Source organism: Microdochium trichocladiopsis, assembly GCF_020744255.1.
Source record: "Microdochium trichocladiopsis strain MPI-CAGE-CH-0230 chromosome Unknown B0I36scaffold_4, whole genome shotgun sequence".
NCBI lineage: Eukaryota > Fungi > Ascomycota > Sordariomycetes > Xylariales > Microdochiaceae > Microdochium > Microdochium trichocladiopsis.
Window position 1 is genome coordinate 214300 of NW_025763547.1, and position 20700 is coordinate 234999.

A 20700-nucleotide genomic window follows, 5' to 3' on the forward strand; every position below is an offset into this window, starting at 1 on the left:
GCTGGCCTGATGATGTTGTGATTGGTCTCGGCCTCCGACTCTGTCTCTGGGCGTGATCCGTGGTGCTGCTGGACTCGGCCGCGGCAACAAAAAACATTATTTCTGGTCACTGCCAGCTCGTCTCTTCAATACGAGATGACGCACAGCTGGGCCTTGTCTCTGCTGGGCGCGCTGCAATGCAGTGTGACGTGTGTTGCCGTGCCCATCCTCAGCTCGGCCTTGGCATCCGCCTGCACTGCGACACAGGACCAATTCGCCAGTCCAGTGAGGCGGTCAACCTGCTCTCAGTTGCTTCCAAGGCAAACAAATTTTTTTCCAGCGATTGATGTAGTTTTGACATTTGCTGCAGTCTGGCCAAGACACAGTTCCCTGCGAAAACGATCCTCGTTGATCAGGACTGCCGTGTGCGAAGTGACGAGTTGTAAAACAACGTCCCCGTCATCCCCTGTTAGCCACACTCACCTTGGCACTGCTGCGTCGTGGTGATGTTGGCCGGCCGTGCTCGCCCATGATCCTTCACGCATGATGACAGTGAATGCCATCCCGCTCGCAGCCAGCCAGCCATTGCAGAAGCCATGACTTCCAGCCTCGGTCGACAAACCGGCACACCGGACTGCATCCTGCCGGTGCCTAGACACGAGCCGTGTCATGGTGCCTAGCGGCGTCACAGAAGACCCACCTCCCGCATGATACGCAGGTCCAAAGAGTGGTGCACCTGGAACACACACCCTCCTCGATCGAGCTCGTCGCCAACAAGAACCACTTGCCATCTCCCGATTCCCTGGCCATCGTGGCCTGGCGTTATTGAGTGTCAGTAAAATCCGTCGAGGGCGATGATGGCCGGATAGGGTTTGAAGAAGGGCGGCAAAGGGCACGAAGCTGTCCTCGAGCAAAACCATACATCGCGGCTGTTGAGATAATGCACAAATCACTGGGCTGTCGGGAAATGCAGTGCGTAGACAGTATCGCTTTGACGTGCATTGTCATCCGACGGCATGGGTGCGTTAGAGGCGGAAGGATCATATAGCTTATTATAAACTTGTCTATGTATGTGAAAGGGAGGCAAGCAAGTCTAAATACAAAATGAGAGAAAGCAACCAAAACGACTCCGCCCCAGGATCAGATTGCCATGAAGGCGTACTGGGACTGTGCAAACCATTAGTGTGAAGGCAACGACAACTCCACCAAATTTTCCACATCACGCAGCCCAGAATAGGGATGCTATGAGGGTGAGGGGGCCGATGTGCAGGACCTCGACGTCACGCATGAGCTTGATGAAGTCGCTCTGCTGCCATCTGGAACGAGGACTGCACCAAGTACTTTGTTTTTGATCGGGGGTCCAACTGAACTTTTGAGGTAGCAGGCGGTGCCGGAAAGAGCGGCAGCCTTGCACCCTTCACGGGCACCGCAAGCATCCACGCATGCCTGGAACTTGGTGACGTAGACCGGGTTGGGCTTGGGCATGTCTCCACCATAGTGGTCGATTCCACACTCGACCTTGAATTCAGCCCCTGATGCAACCGTGTAGATTGTTCCGTTCGATGCAGGGCATGAAAGCGCTGTTGGGACAGCGGTGGGGGCCGACGAAGACGACGAGGAAGAGACCGATGTGCTACTACTTGAGGATGAAGTAGACAGAATTGTTGTAAATGACTCAACTGATGATGATGTCGAGCGAGGCGGCGGTGTGCCACTTGATGTTGAAGATGTACTGCCGGACGACACTGACGAAGTGCTTGTTGTCACATCGGACAAATCAGATGTACTTGTGGATGAGACTGACGAAGAAGTTGCCGAACCACTCGAAGAAGCTGTAGCGACCGACACCGAAATTGATGGAGCCGCTGACGAAGTCGACGAGGTTGAAGACGATGACGAGATTGACGACGCCGACGAGGTCGACGATGCTGACGAGGTTGACGACACTGACAGAGTCGACGACGCTGTTGTAGAAGAGTCAGCTGTCCCCACCTTGAGGATGGCGCCCCAGACACCGTTCTTCACTTCAGCGCCAATGGCGTTCTTGAGGTAGCATGCTGTGCCAGAGTACGCCAACACAACACAGCCGTCCGTCGTGGCGCAGGCGTTGACGCAGCCAGCAAATGTGTCCGTGCTCAAGGACTTGAAGTCATTTCCAGCATGGTCAGTGCCGCATTGAACGACAAAGGTCTTGCCGTTCGAGTTGTATGAGACGCCATCGCTATTCGGGCACGTGATTCTGGTAGCAGGTGTCGAAGACGGTGAGGAGGCCGCGCTGGAGACGCTGGACGAGCTGGACCGCGTAGATGATATGGTTGACGCAGCCGATGACGATGTCGTCGTTGAAGACGTTTGCGCCCTTTGGATGATGGCTCCCCAGACACCATTCTGAACTTCCTCTCCTATCCCGTTCTTCAAATAACAGGCAGTGCCGGAGTAGGCCAAAACGACACAACCAGCTGTCGTGGCACACGCATCGACGCAGCCTGCGAACGTGTCTGTGGTCAAAGATGTCAAGTCATTTCCTGCATGATCGGTGCCACACTGGACTGTGAACGCTTGACCGTTGGAATTATACGTGACGCCATCACTATCTGGACAGACCAGATTGGTGGTGGGAGGTGGCGAGGATGAGGGTGTCGCACTGGGACTGCTGGCTGAAGCAGAGACGATGGAGGATGTGGTCGACGAGACAGTTGAGGTTGTTTTTGTAGCAGGCGTCGACGTAGACTGAATGACCGCACCCCAAACGCCATTCTTGACTTCTGCGCCGATTCCGTTCTTCAGATAGCAAGCCGTTCCAGAATAGGCAACGACGACGCACCCATTTGTGGCGGCGCAGGCGTCGATACAGCCTGCAAACGTGTCCGTGCTCAATGACTTGAGATCATTACCCGCGTGATCAGTACCACATTGTACCGTGAACTTCTTGCCACTTGAGGTGTATGTGGCCCCGTTGCTGCTCGGGCAGACAAGATCGGTATTGGGCGTGCCGGACGAGGAGGGGGTTGCTGGAGGCGTAGAGCCCGAACCACTGCCCTGGTAGTTAACCGGGCCACCGTTGAGAGAATACAAGGTAAGGCGGTTGCCCGCGCCGCAGAACTGCGATGGGTCGCCTGAGCAAGGCATAGAACAGTCGCTGTCGTCCGTCTTTGTGTTGCTCCGGCCCACGAGGAGGTTGGCGCAAGTACACTCGGAGGCGTACTCGGTGCCAAAGTAGTTGTACCCAGCGCAGGCAGAAGCACACTTCTCAAGCGTCAAAGAGCTGCCGCCGGGCTTACCGACAGGCATCGCTTTGCTGCCTTGATTGTCCTTGTAACAGCCAGCATACTTGTACGCCCCTACAGACGGCGGGTTTCGCGGTGGCTGAAGCACGGTTGGCTTGCCGGTACCCCAGAGCGACAGGCGACTGCCACCGCCACATATCTGCGTATCGTCCCCTGCACAGTCCTGGAAACAACCACGCTCGGCGACTTGTGTCGCCCTGCTGGTCAGTTGGTCGCCACAGAAACATTGGGTGCCAAACTCCATGCCCGCTAGAGCGTAGCCAGCATCGGCGCACTTCTTTGTGCATCTATCCACGCTGTTGCTCGAGTCGTCCGGCATGCGCTTGGACAGACTAGCTATGCCACTGTCGGTCCAGCAACCTTGATACGTCATGCCGTTGAAAGTGCCGCTCGGTGGTTGAACCACGCGGTCGCACGTCGGGTCTGGAAGCGGACTGTCACCAGCCTGCTGACGTGGGCAAAAATAGTCTGGCTTCTTGTCCTTCTGACCAGTGAAGTTGTCGATAAAGAGCCGAGCTTGACCAGCAGCGGAGGCAAAAATGGAGCCTGCATCGTGGCCAATGTTGACGTAGTCCACGGTATCACAGGCGGGGTCTGCAGGGCCGGCGCAAGACGGCGGGAACGCATTGATGAAGTTGAAGAAGCGCTCGTCGCGTTGCTGACCTTCGACGAAGGGACTGCAGTCGTCTGATGTGTCGCCACGATCTCGCAGACCCCGGACGTAGGCAATCGACTTGGAGTTGTAATTGGCCTGGACCGCGGCGACGCCACGGGCCACCAGCTCCTTGTTGTATGTTTGGTCGTAGTTGTCCAGACCCATGCGCCAGTCATTGTAGTCAGCGCAATTAGAAGTGTCGATGGGGCGGCTCGAGTTCAACCACAGGTAGCTGTTGGGGTTTCCGACCCAGAGCGTGAGGCCAACGTCGCCGAGGTATTCAGAGAGATCATAGCCGACCGCGGCATAGCGATGTACAAACTGAGCACCAGCGCTGTGGCCTCCCACGACAATTTGATGGACGTTGGGATAGCGAGACTTGTCAGCAAAGTACTGGATGATCTGGTCGATGCAATCATATGATGACGTCGCAATCTGCTGTCGTGGGTACTGGTTGTTGCCGCCGTCCATCCAGGAATTCCCCGACCAGACGAGCGCGTTCGATGTCGAGCCATAACCACCCGCGGGCGCACTGCTGTCCCAGGGGTAACCGACGCCCTTATCCTCACCGTTGGGGAAGTAGGGTGCTGCAGAACAGCAGTCAGTACGTCTGTGTGCAAGTGAGGCAGTCGACTACTTGGACTTACTGATGATCTGTGTATTCGTGAAGTTTGGTCCAGCCGATTTGCGCACCTGCGCGAGAGCACTGAGCATATTGGACATGTACAGCTGCGGGTCGCGGTTTGCCCCATGGACGATGATTACGACTCGCTGAACATTCTCTGGAACCAAGCGCTTGCGGTTTCCGTCCTGTGAGAAGTAGTTCAACTGAGTGAACGTGCGTCCCTTCTTGTCTGTAAGCGTGTGTTAGCCTCCGGCGCTGTGCAGAAAAAAAAGATTGAAGCACCAACCTGTGATTTTCCAGTACGCCTTTTCTGCCCCTGGCACGTTTGGCAGGCTATTTTCATACGCGTCACCCTCAAACTGTTGTGCTGCAACATGCTCACCGAGCAGAGCCAGTGCTTGCAGGGCGAGTGCCACCTTGGCGCCGAGGCGTAGGATCATCGTGCTTGGTGGGTCTTGTCCGTAGCCCTCGGCAGTAGAGTAGAGCGGCGAAGCGAAGGACGATGGTCGAGAGGACCTGAAGAAACGGAGTCACGCTGAAGAAGTGGATTCTGGGACGGCCATATATCCGCATGCTGGCGACCTTGGCGACGATGCCACCCATGGGAAAAGGGCCTCTCTCCGAGAACGCCACGAGTCGGCCTGGTTCAGCTGCCGTACCCATGTCTCGCAAACTGACTATCAGGGACGTGCATGAACGGCCGACACTATCGAAGTCGTGAAGCTGATGTTGCCTGCAAGGCCCGCGGTCCCTGGCCGGGCCTTTTTTGGCCTGCCATGCCGATTCCAGCCTCTCCGAGGCCCAGGGGGTGTGGCCTAAGGTGAGCCGTGCCTGCGGAAAAAAGGAACATCTTGTCCCAATCTGGCAAGGCGTGCTCGTCTGCCGCGGGCGTGGCGCTGGGCGCTAGCCAGTAGCTGCAGCTTCCCTTGCCAAAATTGGCACATCAACGGCTCGTCTTGGAGCCTCGCGGCCTGGACGAGCTGCCCGAGCTGCTGGCACGGCTCCGCGCATGGAGTGATTTGAGCTGGGCCCGGCCCCTGGCGACGGTGCGTTGGCCTGGGCTGTAATTAGTGTGATGGCTGGATCTGCAGTCGAGCCGCGAGCCGAATCCGAGGCTGAGCAGCAGCGACACGGCAGGGCGGCTGGTGTTGGACTTATCGAGGAGGAGCTGATGCTTGGCGATCTAGTTCTGGACGATGGCCTGAGACGAGACGAGGTGCGTGGCACACGTGGTGGGCTGGGAGGCTTTGGGCTCTGCAGGCTGTCAAGTGTTGCTTTCGTGACGCCAGGCCCGGGCCTGGCGATCCGATCCGAAAGAGGCCAATGCCGTCCAAAGTAAAGTGGCACGAGCGGCATCGAGTGGGGCGGCAGGTGCAGGTGAGAGCGAGCGAGCGAGGTGAACTGGACCTGCCGACACTTGACTTGACTTGACTTTGCAAGCAACCAACCTTGGAAGCAGTCAGCCGTGCCTGCCCCTGCGCTGGCGAGCACCTGCCTGCCGTTGCTTTTTGTGGGGCAGCCGGGCTCCCTGCAGTGAGCGGCCTGTCTCGCCATGCGTGCGCAAGGGGCGGCCGGGCCTGTGCCTGCGAGAAGGGCGAGAATAGTGATCCGCGATGCATGATGCGTGCTGCGCTAGCATCTGCGTCTTGTTTGCTTTTTCTCATCCCGTCGGCGTAGTCCGACATGTCGCCTGTCTCACCCTGTCCTTGGTTGCGCAGCATGCGTGGCTTCCTGTGAGTGAGCGATAACACACCACGCCACGCCTGCCGGAGGAACCGATTCCCGGTCCAGACCTCCTCCCCTCGTCTATCCGCGAGCTCGACCTTCCATCCCTGCCTGTGGCTCTGCTTTTTCAGCTCACTCGTCGACGGCGTCGTTGTTGTCGGTGTCGTTGTGGTCGTTGCTCTTCAAGGCGGATATTGCAACTCGTCAGCCGCACGCATGGCAGCTCTCCCACCCAATGCATCCAGATATTATCATTGCTACACGACCATGGTCTCAGGACTCGTCATCACCAGCGCCGTGGCGCACCGGTTCCCGCGACGAAACAATCAGTCTTCATCTCGCGGGCACGAGATGCTCAGCCCTCTCTCAGCCCAAAGACCATCCATGATGCCTCCCGGCCCGAGCTGACTGCTCCTTGGGCGTGGATCCCGCCCTCCACGTCCGCCTGCCGCCACATCCCTGCCGAGCCGCGATCGGGGCCAGGCGTCGGGATGTGGATCAGGTCCATCACTAAGGTAAGGTAGTTATGGCGTTCCCAGCCTCCAATCGCCCACTCAGACCAACACAAGGGCTCCTCGCGCCTGGGTCATCCTCAAACCCTCTCAGGACCTCTCAGGATGGGGTGCCTCGGAACAACCGATCTGCAAGCGCACGCACAGGAGCAGGAGCACGAATGCTGGCCATGCCCAAGGTGATGAAGGCCTCGATCTGCAATGTGTGTTGTACTGTAGGCCGCCGGCTCGAGAGTCTCACGGTTCCGGAACGCCTCTGTCTTAAGGCCAGGCAGGCGCTTAGGCTCAGTGGGGGGATCGCGCTACTGACACTGACCACCACGGCTTCCTGCTGGTGGGCAGGCACACGCCTGATTTGCTGTACTACATGACCACGGCGATGGCATCGCGCGAGGCAGCACGGTGAGTTGGCCATGCGTCGAGTGTCTAGGCACACAATGCCTGGCCCTACCTGACAGCACTTCGCAGCATCTAGAACCGGTCGCAACACATGCAGGCCAAACCGAGGTGCGCGTGACTTGAACGTGCCTATTGAGCAAGCCATGGGCTGCGTTGGCTTCTGGATCCTTCGACACCTCGCCTTCCGCTCCCATTCTGCTGCTCCATTATTTCAGTACGTCTCCTTGCGCGATGTTGCCCTCGAACCCTCCGTCTTCTGCCATGGCAAGAAGTGCTTTGTGGTGCCCTTGATGCGCCTCTCTTCTAAAGCTTTGGTTCTCTCCATTGCGCGCCCTGCTCGCTCCCCAATTGAAGAGTCGGAACAAGGTTTCCCCACCAGGCCGCCCCCACGTCGTAGCCCCCCAGCCCAGTGTGACATCACACCTGCGCCGTGTCTGCTAAGTTTGAGCGCGTTGTCGGCAAGCACTGCATCTCAGAGTAGCCATCTGAAGCAATTCATGTTGTGCTGCAGAACTGGATGCGCACGTCGGGCTACCGATGAATGGCATACTGTAGTCTCCATCGAGCGTCGGGCTTCATCTTCTTCCCAGGTTATACCTGACGACAGCTCAATTCCTTGGGAGGTCCGCTTGATCTTCCGGCACCCAGGGACCTAAAGCTTTCGTCACGACACTTGCGACTGGTCTTGGCCAGCCTATGAGCTGGCATCTCCGCACGATTAGCGCAGCACACCATGATGCGGGTGGTCGTTTCGTGCCCACTTTTTAACCTGTATCGACCCTTGCTCAGCTAGTCCTCAGTGTGACGCGCTGCTGCATTCCAGGCTGGCTACCCGTCAGCCATATAAACTCGGTCGAAGGTCCAAAGCTCCAGACGCAGGTAGTCTCCCCAATCCCTCATCTCATCATCTAAATCTCCAACTCTGCCACACCATGGACTTCGTCAAGAACCTCGCCGGCAACGGCAACAACACTGACAACAATACCGCCACCAACGAGGGCCGGACGGAGCAGCAGACCCAGGGGTCGAGCAGCGGCGGCGGTGGCTTCATGGACAAGCTCCATGGCATGGCTGGCGGCGGTCCCGAGAGCGAAAAGAACGAGGATGCTCTCGACAAGGGTAGGCCCCCTCACTGACATTCTGCCAGCGACGCGTCGTGGTGACGCACATGCGTCAACTGTTCCTGGGCTGACGTAGCTTGGCTGTTTGACAGGTGTCGATTTCGTGCAGGAAAAGTTTCTGGGTCAGGGTGACCAGAGCAACGAGAACGCCGTCGAGCAGGCCAAGGACGAGCAGATCTCGGACTTCATCCGCGGCCAGTACAAGAACGCCACTGGATCAGATGTTCCTATTGCTGACAAGGAGCGCTTTTGAGCAAGTGGTCATGTACATTCCATATATACACGCCTTCAAGCCCGGCGAACATGTATCAATACGACACCTATAATTTGGCCTCGTGCTGTCTCACTCTGAGGCTGTTGCTTCTAATTTGATGATGTCTCGATGCTGCGATGACAAAGGATGCTGAGTACCATCACCGATGCATGCGCATTCTCTCTTTCGTCGCGCCTCCCTCTGTGCTCAAAAAATAGCATCGTGCATGTGCTAAAAGAGCGCCCGAGCAGACCTGCAAACCAAGATGTTGAACATTCTCACAACTGTGGCCAGTCTACATACGGTGGCCAGAGTATGTCCAGCGCGCCTCGCTTGCCGTTGCAACTCCATGCTCGTGTCGGTGCAGAAAAGGTTCATCTACGCCATGAGACGCCTGCTTGGCATCCTCCCCGACCTAAGTGCCTGCCCACCTTGCATGTGGACATGAGATCTTCCTCAGAACGTCTCGCCGCCGCTCTTTCAAGGCTTGCTCGGGCTGGGATTGTCCGATGCTGACCACTACTAGACTCCCCGACAGTACAAGCGCCCACTCAACACCCCAACGCGATGGTCTAAGCAGTTGGTGAAGGCTGTCACATCCATGCCGGTCTTACCATCGCGCTTCAGCAAGAAGCTCCCGCGTCAGGCGGGCATCTGCCTTGGTTTTGAAGGGCGTTGACAGGTGGCCGGCATGTCGTGACGCTATCACGTCCTGGAGTACTGTCGTATCCGTGGAGTGGCTCCAGGTACTTCATCTCCGACTCTCTCAGCTCCGATTGGATGGTTGATAGGCCAAGACTGAAGGGGTGTCGATTCCCCTGTGAGGTTGAACAAGAGTGCGGCGCCTCTTATACCAGTTCTAGGAGCCAAAATACGGCTCTCTCGAAGGGACGTGTCGCACTTTGCACAGCCGCTGTGTTTAGGGAGTTGTGCAGCTCCCTGTTCAGTTCGTGAATCGTCCCAGGAATGCGCAAGCGACATGGTCCACCCCCTGAGTTAGATACTCGGTCTTCTCGCCGAACACCCACTTCAGAAGCGATAGTACCTGATATCAAGACGATGAAGCGTATGCGGCGACGGAGCAGGTATACAGGGCGTGGCAATGCGCTGCGGTCTACAATACAACTCAAAATTGATAAAATGATGGCTCTCGTGGCCATCGAACATAAGGAGGCCAGACAGACCCTTTGTATGATGCTTCATGTTGAAAACAAAGTGTTTTGCCCGACTGCCGCATGCAGTCAAAACAGGCACGAGTGCGGCACAGGCTGATCACCGAAATGCCAGTGCGCTTGGCTGGCCCAACTGTAGGGCCCCTATGAAGGCCGACTACGTCGGGCCACGGACGGTCGGTCTGTGCAAACTCCTTGTCGTCGACCAGTCCCTGTGGACCCGCCTCGCTCTAACTATTTGGGTCGCGTCACATGTACTGGTTGGATAAGCCTGCTGTAAATAGAGTCTGTCCAGTTTTGCCTCGGTGGGGAAGGCATGACTGGTAAACGAACCTGTGCATTATCGCCGCGGCAATGCAACGCCTGGGCGCATTGGCTCCTCATCCCTGGTACCTGTTCTAGAACAAATGTCGTTCATCCTCGGCCAGACAGCGCTCATTGGCGGGAACACTCTTTCGCCCCCTGCTCTACGTCAGATCATTGTGGGGATCCAAAATCGGCCGACCTTCCTCTGAGGAACGGGGCTGTTTTGACATCTGCACCTCTGTTCCTTTGAGGGGTTGGTTGCCCCGTGCGAATCAACCAAATCGTCCCGTCTCTCGGCCGACTACTGGTGGTTGATTGCAACCCCGTTCGGCCTGGGGTCACAGAGCTCTCCTGCCATGTAACCTCATCGAGGTTGTTCACGGGGTTATAATGCCTGGCGACGACCTTTTCGGGGTCACATCACAATGATTGCTCGGCACAACCGGTTACCTCTTATGCAGATCCCTAGGCCTGCGCTATCAACAGGTCGCATTAAGGCATGCAGAGTTTAGAAAGAGAAGGTCGAAGTCATTGCTCGCCAAAAGCGCCTTTGTGCTGCGGCTTCGAAAGGCTTTAGCTCGGGCATCGGCCACGCATCATTAGCACGTATGGTTCATCGCGGGCTGTCCGGGTAAATCTAGAGTGCTTACTCGCATGTTGGCAGGGAGCCAGGTCAGCGTATTGTTGCTTGGGCATGTGTCGGTACTCGAAGAGTAGTCTCAAAGGAACTGGTGACGAACTGACCTTGGTCTCCTTAGCTGTGATCTGCGGGAAGATATATAACTAGGTTGCAGTCACTTGTTCTTGTACCCAGACCCCCCTCATCAATTGAGCACCCTCACCGTCATCCTGACCTTTTGTCCTCAGATACAACTCCGCTTCTACTATCATGCTTGCTCTCACCAAGCTTGCCGCGATCTTGGCGGTACTCCCGGCTATTGCTTTTGCCGCTCCTGCTTCGAACCTTGGTGCGCGCGATGAGGTTGACGAAGGCACCTCGTCTGTTAATATCGTCGGCGGTGAGGCTGCCAGCGCTGGAGATTTCCCCTTTATTGTCTCTCTATCCCAAGATGGCTATCACCTCTGCGGCGGTTCCCTACTTGACGAAAATACCGTGATTACTGCTGGTCACTGCTCTTATGGCCGGACTCCCTCACGTATGAAGGTCCGTGCCGGCTCCCTGGTAAGATATACTATATAACTCTACTAGAAACGCATTGAAAAAAGCTGCCCTAACTACTAATCTTCTTTAGAACTGGGCCTCTGGCGGTGTCCAGGTCGGCGTCTCTCGGATCGTGGTCCATGAGAAGTACGAGATTCCCAACTTCGCTAATAACGATATCGGTCTCTGGCGCCTTTCCGCTCCTATCCGGAACAGCTCTACGATTAGCTACGTTAAACTCCCTACTCAGGGCTTTGATCCCGCTGGCGGCTTACCCGCCGTCACTGCCGGATGGTAAATCCCCATTAGTACTATTACCTCATGAATCAAGACATGAACTGATAATACTCCTTTCTAGGGGTATCACCGACGAATATGCTGGCGAACTCCCTGAGTCTCTGCTCAAGGTCTCCGTTCCCATCGTCAGCCGGGCCACCTGCCAGGCCGCGTATTTAGACCAGTCTATTACTACCGATTTTGTTTGCGCCGGCTTCGCTGCCGGGGGTAAAGATGCTTGCTCAGGCGACTCTGGCGGCCCTATCGTCGACGCCGCCTCCAAGACTCTCATCGGCCTTACGTCCTGGGGTTACGGGTGCGCTCGCCCAAATGCCTATGGTGTCTACACTAACGTCGGCCTGTTCGTCAACTGGATCAACACCCATAAGTAAACAAAGTGTCCGGTCGGACCCTTTTGGGGAGGATGTACCTGGCTACGATGAATGGGGGCTCAAAGAGCCTCACGCTGGTTTCCCTCTCAGCACAGGTCGTTTGACATGGATAACAAGACGAAGCAGACGAACTGTGTTATCTGTGAGCTTTGGCGGTATGGTTTGAGGCATGCGCTCGTGTGTCTCGCTGTGGTCCCGATGCAGGATGCGTAGAGATGCGCTGATCGCCCGGGGTTGGAGACAGTGGCAAGGCTGTTGTTCACTTGACACTCCGCCCACCGAAGCGTCAGATTTTAGCAGCACATTAGGAAGAATGCACACGCACACCACATCCATGTCATCTGTCCTCTGCCTGCGTACTGGCCCAGGAGGTCGCGAAGCATTTCTTTTCCATGAGATCATGCCGTTGATGAAGCTCGTGGTTCACACAGGAGGGTGTGTCGGCGTCCACAGCCTCCATTATCAGCAGCTTGCCGTTATTGCTGCCGAAAATTTGAGGAATTCTGCATTGAAATCGTGTTTCAGCCCGCCCAGCCACAATCAACTTGGTGCTCTTCGTGTTCGAGCCATTGGAAATCGCCTGGGTCGGGCAAGGAGCTTGTCTCTCGTCGTGCACTCATCCGGAGTGTCTCCGACGACGGCTATTTCTGGGGCTCTCTGTAGCATCAATTCATCAAGGGTCCAAAGAGCACTGATGTCTGGCTGTCGGTGGCCATCATCGCTAGACGTGAACAGCCTGTCAAGGAGTTTCGTGACCTCTGCACCCGGATGATACTATCGAACGCTATTGAGTGTAACAAGTCCTCCGGCGTTTTCTTTCTCGTGTCGCACAAGTCGAAAAAGAACCTGAGTGCAAGGTGCGTGCCCAGTTTCCCAAGATGATGAGAAGATTTCGTGCTCGGCACTGTCTTAACCCATCCTGCAAGACTATAGAGCTATAAGTGCTGGCGTTTGCCAGCCTCACACTCACTGAATGAGTCATTTTCCAACAGTCAAGCTCCGATGCTAGCGTACCGGCGGTCACCCATTCCCTTTGCGTTGATCGACGGATCTGCAGGTGACAGCCTGCCATAGACTTTCTCAAGGCGTTGCTCATATCTGGGGCCTATCATGGCGGTCTTCGTTTCAATCGCATCTTCGTGTGTATTCTTGGACTGTATTGAACCAGACAATGCCAATTAAACTTGTACTGCTGGCCTAAGTTCGGCCCAACACCTCCCTGATTGGCCCCCGGCCTCGAGCTCATTGACCGAAACCTGCCACAAGAGGTCCGTCGCATGAGCAGCGGCCATCATCGTCGCGAACCTTTCCCAGCTCTTGTTCTTGTGGGGTTCTGAGTAGTCACTGAACCCATGGCTGACCAGGCAACAACGTATGCACCATTTTTTTCCCACCATCTTTCACAAAGACACTCAGATATTGGATGCCAAGAGAGGGATCCAGAGTGTTGCAGAAAGAATGGGTAAATGTGTTTGCAGGAAAACAATATAATTCTTTCAACCTGGGAAACACTTCTTCTTTCGCAAGGCCATGATTTGACCAAGCCACTCTGCCCCAGCATAGTATAGTGCTTAATTCTGTTCTCCGTCGCCTCTCTGTGCTATTCGGCGGGCCTGTCACATGTAATTATGTACCGTACAATCACATCCCTAGCCGTCACGCCGCAAGTTGTGGAGGCTGCCACTCAACATTCGCATGGATTACTGTTGAGCTTGATGGTGCCATCTCGCATCCGAAGCATCTAGAAGCCACAAGCTTCTCTTGACCTGACCGAAAGCGACCGAAGCGACTGTCGTTGTGCATACTTGTCCCTCGAAATGGTGCCCAACTCCTAGGGTTCCACTCACTTCGGCCGCCTTTTTTGCGCTCTTTCGCAAAGTCAGAAAAGTGTCTTGTCCGCAGCTGTAGGTCTCGGTCGGAACAAACAACGTGGACCCCTGGCTAGATGGGGCTTATTGGCGGGAATATTCTCCTGACCCATGCCCTGGCGCAGATCCTTGCAGGGGTGGAAAGTCGACTGACCTGCCTCTCTGAGGAGTGAGGTCTTTTGACATATGCATGTCTATTCCTTTACGAGCTTGAGATGGCATTTTGAGGTATACACCTCTAATCCTTCAAAAGCTTGGTTCGCCCGTACGGGCTAACATAACAGCGCTATCTTTCGGCCGATTATCCGGTGGGTGATAGCAACATCCCTCCGGCTTTGCGACAAGCTTTCCCGTTAGTAACCAGCAAGCAATCTTGACTTGCCTGGACAGCCCAGGATTGACGGCAACGCCTTGGCTGGAGCCGTTCCAGGTCGTTGTACGTAGGCGCCGCTTGGCTGCAATGGCTGCGACCTTCTCATTCTGACTTCCACGTGCCTCAATGCGACATGTTGATAGCGCCGATGTGCGGATCTGCGTGTCAGCAGAAAACATGATGGCTGTATCTGAAGAGTGCTACGATATGTACCCAAGGTCTTCTAAGCCGATGTCCGTCTCGAAATATATAAACAGGCAATGATCACCTGCCCTTCCACCCAAAGCCAAGACAGCTCACTCCTCTTGACATTCGAGCCGTCCTCATCCCCATCCTTATCATCAGATACCACTCCTCTACTACTGATATCATGCTTGCTCTCACCAAGGTCGCCGCGGCGCTAGCGGTGCTGTCGGCTATTGCTACTGCCGCTCCTGCTCCGAATCCCTTGGCGGAGCTCGAGGACCGCGACGGAGTTGAGCTTGACGAGGGCACTTCGTCTGTCAATATCGTTGGTGGCGAGGAAGCCGGTGCTAAGGACTTCCCTTTCATCGTGTCTCTCTCTCCAATCGGACCGTTCAGCTCCCACTTCTGTGGTGGTGTCCTAATCAACGCTAACACCGTACTCACTGCTGGCCACTGCTCTTGGACCCAGACTGCGTCACTCGTCCAAGTCCGTGCCGGCTCCCTTGTAAGCCTTAACCTCTCCGTGTAAGCCATTTTGTTAACCCCGCCCTAACAACTTAATATTTCTAGAAATGGGCTTCTGGTGGTGTCCTAGTTAACGTGTCCGAGATTGTGGTCCACGAGAAGTACTATGACCCTACCTTTTTCACAAACGACATCGCCCTCTGGCACCTAGCGACTCCGATCAGGACCAGTTCGACTATTAGCTACTCCAAGCTCCCTATTCAGGGCTCTGATCCTACCGACGGCGCTCCAGCCGTTACAGCCGGATGGTAAAATCCCTTGACCCCCTCTCTATAAAACATAAAAAATAGTCGACTAATACTTTCCGTTCTCAAAAGGGGTTACACCCTCCCGGGTAATAGAACCCTTGCTGCTACACTACAGAAGGTCTCCGTCCCTATTGTTAGCCGCGATCGCTGTCAGGCCTCGTATCCGGGAGAGGACGTTACTACCGCCATGATCTGCGCCGGTTTAGTCGCAGGTGGGAAGGACGCTTGCCAGGGCGACTCTGGCGGCCCTATCGTTGACGCCAAGTCCAAGGCCGTCCTCGGTCTGACTTCCTGGGGTGCTGGCTGTGCTCTCCCCGAACTCTACGGTGTCTACACTAACGTCGGCCTCTTTGTCGACTGGATTAACACCCACAAGTGGTAAAGGAACGTCGAGTTCCGATCCCTTTCGAGAGGTTGACTACCTGGCTACATCAATCGGGGGCTTGAGGAGCTTTACACTAGTTCTCTTCTCGATAATTACGCTGGACCTCTCTGGGTACATAGTACATACGGATGGACGACGAATGACTCGATGATTCTGAAGGCGAGTCTTCTTGTGGTGCAGTGGCGGCGGCGGAATGCTTACAATAGTACAAGCGTGCGTCGCCATTGTTGCCAAGATTAAAATGAAAATTACGGTCAGGAGCATATGGCTATCAGCTTATCTATGATTCCTTGTTCGTACTCATTGAGCTCGCTATACACGGACACGTCGTTGTCATCTGTGTTGTTTTGATCTATACCCCCTCGCTGTTGCAAAATGGAGCTAGTTGTAGCTACTTCTCTTCTTCCCGATCCTCGCAGATGATGCATTCGAGGTATGTGGCTACCAAAAACGAAATCAAGATCTCGCAAAGCCGTACGTGGCTCTATTCACGCTTGAAGGTGAGGACAACGCACCCGGTATCGTATCCATGACAAACAGTCCGCCACATTATAGCCTGGTCTACTTATCAAAAGGATTTCCGGCCGGAGCCGCGTTTTGCGGCACATGCACCCACATTCGAGATGCAGATCTGGCTTCACGAGTTCATAATAGCTGCAGAGCAAGAAGAAGTCAATAGTCCACAAGTTATATCAGCAGGTATCGGACCAAGTCTCCGACATAGATGATTGTGTAGAGGCACATTCCATGAGTATATCGTTCCTTAAATATGTCACCAGATCATCTCGAGTATGGATCACCGAGTGGGTGGCATTCTGTGGGTGTAGTCGTTGCGACATCGGCATTTCAGCTGCAGTTAGCTAAGCAAGAGATGACCAGTGCCTGAGTTGGACTGGGTAATTACTACAATCAAGCGGAGGGTGGGGAGAGGGGGGCAATATGGGTTGAAGGATTGGTGGCGTAACAATCCTCCGCCGTTAAACATCGGACGGAGGTACAGATGCATGTCAGGCTCTTCGCCAACGCTGTACCCCTGACATGAGCCCTACTTGAGAAGGCTTTTTCTCTCATTGCCTCCATATGGCAATGTGTTCTCCAAGGATAATCTCATTGGGAGCCACGGCTCCTAGCTGCCGAAACGGAGCACGCATCATGCACTTTGTTCACTGAGCAATTATTAAGGCATGCAGTCCCTCTTCCATACGCATTCCAGGCAGGCACGAGCGCGGCACAGGCTTATCATCGCATGCTGGCCCGACAACTGGACCCCTGCGAGAATAATCACGTTGGGCAGCGCCCGGCCTGCCTGTGCAGATTCCTTGTCGTTTTCTGATAACTGCAAATTCAACTGGCTCGACTGGTGTTACGTTCCACATGTTCCATTTAGCCTCAGCGGTAAAATGTCATGAATGGCAAAAGAGCCTAGATGTTGTTGGCGTGAGGGCTTCACGCCCAGACGCCTATGCTCGTTGTTCTTAGTACCTGTCTCAGAGCTACTAACGTCAATCGTCAATCAATGTTAACAATAAAGTGCTTGTTGGCGGGGACATTCTTTTGGACCCGCTCTAAGTCTGACCATGATAGGTGTATAAAGTCGATTGACCTGCCTCTCTGAGGATGGCAGCCCTTTCAACATGCACCTCTTCCTCAAAGAGGGAGCTTGTGAGGGGTAGTGCTAAGCTGGTACGCGTCGGCGCCTTAAAAGCGAATCTCCAGAAAATTAGTAATAGACTCAAGGGCAGTCTTCATAACCTGATCCGTATGGAGATATATAACTAGGCAGTGATCATCTATCCCTTCAACCTAGAGCCTATGTAGCTTCTTACTCTTAGTAGTTAAGCTTTCCTTGTCCAATCCCTTATCCGTCTCTGAATCTTGTCCTCGGGCATTGCTCCTCTACTATTGCTATGCTTCCCCTTGCCAAGCTTGCCGTCATCTTAGCGGTGATCCCGGCCCTCGTCTCTGCAGCACCTACGACGCCGTCCGACGTGCTCGAGGCCCGCGACGAGGTTGATGATGGTGCCTCGTCTATTTACATCGTTGGTGGCGAGGCTGCAAGTGCCGGAGACTTCCCGTTTATGGTCTCTTTGAGCGGTTTCGGATACGACTACCATATGTGCGGTGGTGTCCTACTTAACGCGAACACCGTTGTCACTGCTGGCCATTGTTCCATCTCCCAGACTCCCGTACAGGTCAGCGTCCGCGCAGGCTCTCTTGTAAGTCATATTCATCTTCCTCTCTTAGAACCGCTTGAATCAGCCTGCTCAGACTAGTCATCCTTTATAGAAGCACAATTCTGGAGGGGTCAAGGTCAACGTTTCCGAGATCTTAGTGCACCCAAAATATAGCGACAGCTGGGCCAATAATGATATTGCGCTCTGGCGCCTGTCGACTCCGATACGGACCAGTTCTACTATCGGCTACGTGACCCTCCCTGCTCAGGACTCTGATCCCGCTGCTGGTTCTTTAGCTATTGTTGCCGGATGGTAAACCCCCCTAGTCCTGTTTTCTTAGATATGACTTACTAATACTTCTCTCCTCTCAAAGGGGTTTTACTATTGAGGGTGGCTATAATACTCCCGACGCCCTACGTAAGGTTACCGTTCCCATCGTTGGCCGCGCTACCTGCCAGGCGGCGTATAAACTTGACACCATTACTACCTCTATGGTATGTGCCGGCCTTGCTGCCGGTGGCAAGGATGCTTGCCAGGGCGACTCTGGTGGGCCCTTAGTGAACACCTCCAAGACGCTTATCGGCCTCGTATCCTGGGGTGATGGCTGCGCTCGGCCTAACGCTTACGGTGTTTATACCCGCGTCGGCCAATTTGTGACGTGGATCAACGCGAACAAGTGGTAAATGAACTTCCGATATTCTCGGGGTAGAGTTGCCACTATCGAGGGGCGAGGTGAGGGTCCCTCTAGGTACAGGAGAAACAAACACCTTACGAATAAAGGGGGTTTGTCGCCTGCCAGTCTCTGTGGTTAATCCACAGCGAGGTCTACATAGACCTGATCGGTGTCATTTCCGGATTCTGCAAGATTACATTCTGGCTGGGGAAGCTGGCGGCGATAATACACAAAGCGCGGAAGCGTGGTGGTTGCAATCACGAGGGTTCAGAGAATCATGACATTGGCTGCACCCTAGCATATCACAGTTTCATATCAGTTCTACCAATTTCTATCAACACTGGAACTGCAATACAAGTCTCTCATCTCCTTTGTTCATGATCTCGTCAAGTACTACTGCCATCTTCAGGCATGTACCCAATCGCGCAGTTACACCTGTCAACACTAGATGTTGGATAGTTTCCAGAGGTCAAGGAGGCATGTGCCGCGCACATGAGACACGAGACGATCTGATCAAAACCAGACTGCTAGTACACGGTATATACGGCCTTCCCCTCCCAGCCGCCTTGTACCACCACCTTCTCAAAAATGAACTTTCCTACATCCTCGCGACTGACAAAGTATCCTACAACCGGCCCAGGCTCCCTCTCCCGAAGGCTCTGACCATCCCGAGCGCCAGCATCGCTAAGTCCCCACTCCCACCCTATCCGCAGCTGGCCGTTACCTTCTTCTGTCGCGCCACCAGCAGTCAAAATCAGAGGCCGCATGATCACAAAGTCCTGAACGTGCCTGCCCTGATCGCTCATGACGAGCTGCTCCATCTTGATCTTGTCGGCGAGTGGAGGTCCCAGGAGGTAGTTGTATAGCCAGCGGATGGGCCACGGGATTGCTTGCGTGCGACTAGCTCCAGCAGTGCTGACTACCACGAGCAGGGGCTTTTTGCCGGGTGCTGAAGGTCTACGGCGGCGCGTCATGCCACCTTCATCACGGTTTGCCGCACTTTTCCCAGAGAAAGTACCGGCAAAAATGTCGTCTAGTGCTCCGAAAATAGTGGCAACCCCATCCTCTGTGATCGTCGGGTCACGCAGGGGGAATGGCGTCCGAATACTCCACTGGAAGTACGGGAACGAACCAATGCCGCTCAGGATAACGTCCGCAACGTCCCGGGCAATATCATTGTCCTCGGCATCATCGTCTCTGTCCGTCGTTCGTTTCACTAAAAGGGTCTGTGCTACCGCGGCTCGATCACGGACGTCCCCTTCGACAATTGTCAGGTACTTGTCCAAAGTCTGGACAGGCACATTGTGGCTGGTGATCAAGCTGTTGAAGAGCTTCTCGGGGTTGCGGGCAACTATTTATGGTGCATCAGGCCAAGAGTTAGCCACGTGAAGCGGTTGGCCAAGAAGGGGTGCGCTCATATGACACCACAGATAACTTACGAGCGTTGGCAAAGTGCCCAGCTCTGAGCGCACGCGCAAGACTCGATCCGACTACACCGCCAGTCGCGCCAAATGCGGCGATAGTCTTCGTCTTGGCTGCGGACATTTGGTCCTTGTTCCGTGTTGCTGTTATGTTCTCAGTGTACTAGAAGTGGTCGTTCCACCTGTTTCAACGGTCGGAGTCCAAATATGGAAAAGACAGTTGTGACTGAGTGGGATAGAAAAGTTTGCGAAGGAGAGCCCTGCGCGGTGTTTTGTTTATATAGTTCATCTATACTTGCTTACACGCCCAATATCTCGATCAGATGCTACCAAATGAAGGGGAGCGCGCTCAAACAGATAGGCAGAGGCGCCCTCAGTACACGCCGAAAGGGACCATAGTGCGTAACGTAGGGTGAGCCCGCCTCGCCGAGTCGCGAGCATGCAGGCAATATTGCCAAACATCGACCCATCGTAGTTTGCCCATAGCCGATGACACGGTGCAATCCAATCCCCGAAATGCCAGATTGGGTATTAGCGCGTAACGCCCATGCACGTCTCCAGTGATCAGGTAAGCCAGCCACGGTGTGCGATGCTGACATCTGTTAAGGAGGGTTTGTCAGCTTCCGTCAAGGTACGCAGACAGGCTTCGATCCTTTCCGCGGCATCCAAGAGCATGTGAGAAGGAATTACAGCAAATTCGTTACTCCGGCACGCGAATGGTCATGCACTGTACACTTTCGAGCCAAAGTCACTCGGGGGAGGGCAACATGACCAGTAAGCCTCACCCATCCCAGAACCTTGTCCTGTGCACTCATCAAGCCGTGCGCCGTGTAGACCTGGCCGACGCGGCCTTGAGTAAAGGGGAGCGGCAAAAGCTTCAGAACCGTCAGAGGCAGCAGGCGTGGCGTAAGTCGCACCATTACGAACGTCCGCTTTTGGTGCATCCTATTCACACAAGGTGCCACAGGCCAGCGCAAAGCCCT

General features: G+C 54.8%; 6 protein-coding genes across 6 annotated transcripts; 4 read left to right on the forward strand and 2 right to left on the reverse strand.

The window, feature by feature from the left end:
- Window positions 1-1756: 1756 nt before the first annotated feature.
- On the reverse strand, window positions 1757-4986 carry B0I36DRAFT_361399 (WSC domain-containing protein; the record flags this gene model as incomplete). The annotated part of the gene is made up of 4 exons (XM_046158470.1): window positions 1757-1943; window positions 2051-4508; window positions 4569-4775; window positions 4833-4986. The coding sequence occupies 4 exons, from the start codon at window positions 4984-4986 to the stop codon at window positions 1757-1759; spliced, it is 3006 nt and encodes a 1001-aa protein (XP_046013449.1).
- Window positions 4987-7927: 2941 nt separating this feature from the next.
- On the forward strand, window positions 7928-8651 carry B0I36DRAFT_430048 (uncharacterized protein). The gene is made up of 2 exons (XM_046162520.1): window positions 7928-8301; window positions 8396-8651. The coding sequence occupies exons 1-2, from the start codon at window positions 8115-8117 to the stop codon at window positions 8554-8556; spliced, it is 348 nt and encodes a 115-aa protein (XP_046013450.1). The 5' UTR covers window positions 7928-8114; the 3' UTR covers window positions 8557-8651.
- Window positions 8652-10923: 2272 nt separating this feature from the next.
- B0I36DRAFT_361401 (insect inhibitor with A fungal trypsin) lies at window positions 10924-11864 on the forward strand (the record flags this gene model as incomplete). The annotated part of the gene is made up of 3 exons (XM_046158471.1): window positions 10924-11217; window positions 11288-11490; window positions 11555-11864. 3 exons carry the CDS (start codon window positions 10924-10926, stop codon window positions 11862-11864), a joined length of 807 nt encoding a protein of 268 aa, XP_046013451.1.
- A 2611-nt stretch (window positions 11865-14475) lies between these two features.
- On the forward strand, window positions 14476-15446 carry B0I36DRAFT_347802 (extracellular trypsin protease; the record flags this gene model as incomplete). The annotated part of the gene is made up of 3 exons (XM_046156607.1): window positions 14476-14796; window positions 14862-15064; window positions 15134-15446. The coding sequence occupies 3 exons, from the start codon at window positions 14476-14478 to the stop codon at window positions 15444-15446; spliced, it is 837 nt and encodes a 278-aa protein (XP_046013452.1).
- Window positions 15447-17356: 1910 nt separating this feature from the next.
- Window positions 17357-18306, forward strand: B0I36DRAFT_240810 (trypsin-like protease-like protein 1; the record flags this gene model as incomplete). Its single annotated transcript, XM_046149793.1, has 3 exons — window positions 17357-17665; window positions 17736-17935; window positions 17997-18306. 3 exons carry the CDS (start codon window positions 17357-17359, stop codon window positions 18304-18306), a joined length of 819 nt encoding a protein of 272 aa, XP_046013453.1.
- Window positions 18307-18563: 257 nt separating this feature from the next.
- Window positions 18564-20094, reverse strand: B0I36DRAFT_430049 (uncharacterized protein; the record flags this gene model as incomplete). Its single annotated transcript, XM_046162521.1, has 4 exons — window positions 19736-20094; window positions 19021-19647; window positions 18869-18999; window positions 18564-18590 (listed from the first exon to the last, which is right to left on the reverse strand). The coding sequence occupies exons 1-4, from the start codon at window positions 19839-19841 to the stop codon at window positions 18564-18566; spliced, it is 891 nt and encodes a 296-aa protein (XP_046013454.1). The 5' UTR covers window positions 19842-20094.
- Window positions 20095-20700: the final 606 nt, after the last annotated feature.

Bases quoted from the DNA above. Each gene is read 5' to 3' on its own strand.
- B0I36DRAFT_430048 (XM_046162520.1), top strand. From the start codon at position 8,115: ATGGACTTCGTCAAGAACCTCGCCGGCAACGGCAACAACACTGACAAC. The intron at 8,302-8,395 runs GTAGGCCCCCTC...GCTGTTTGACAG, and splicing joins CGAGGATGCTCTCGACAAGG to GTGTCGATTTCGTGCAGGAA.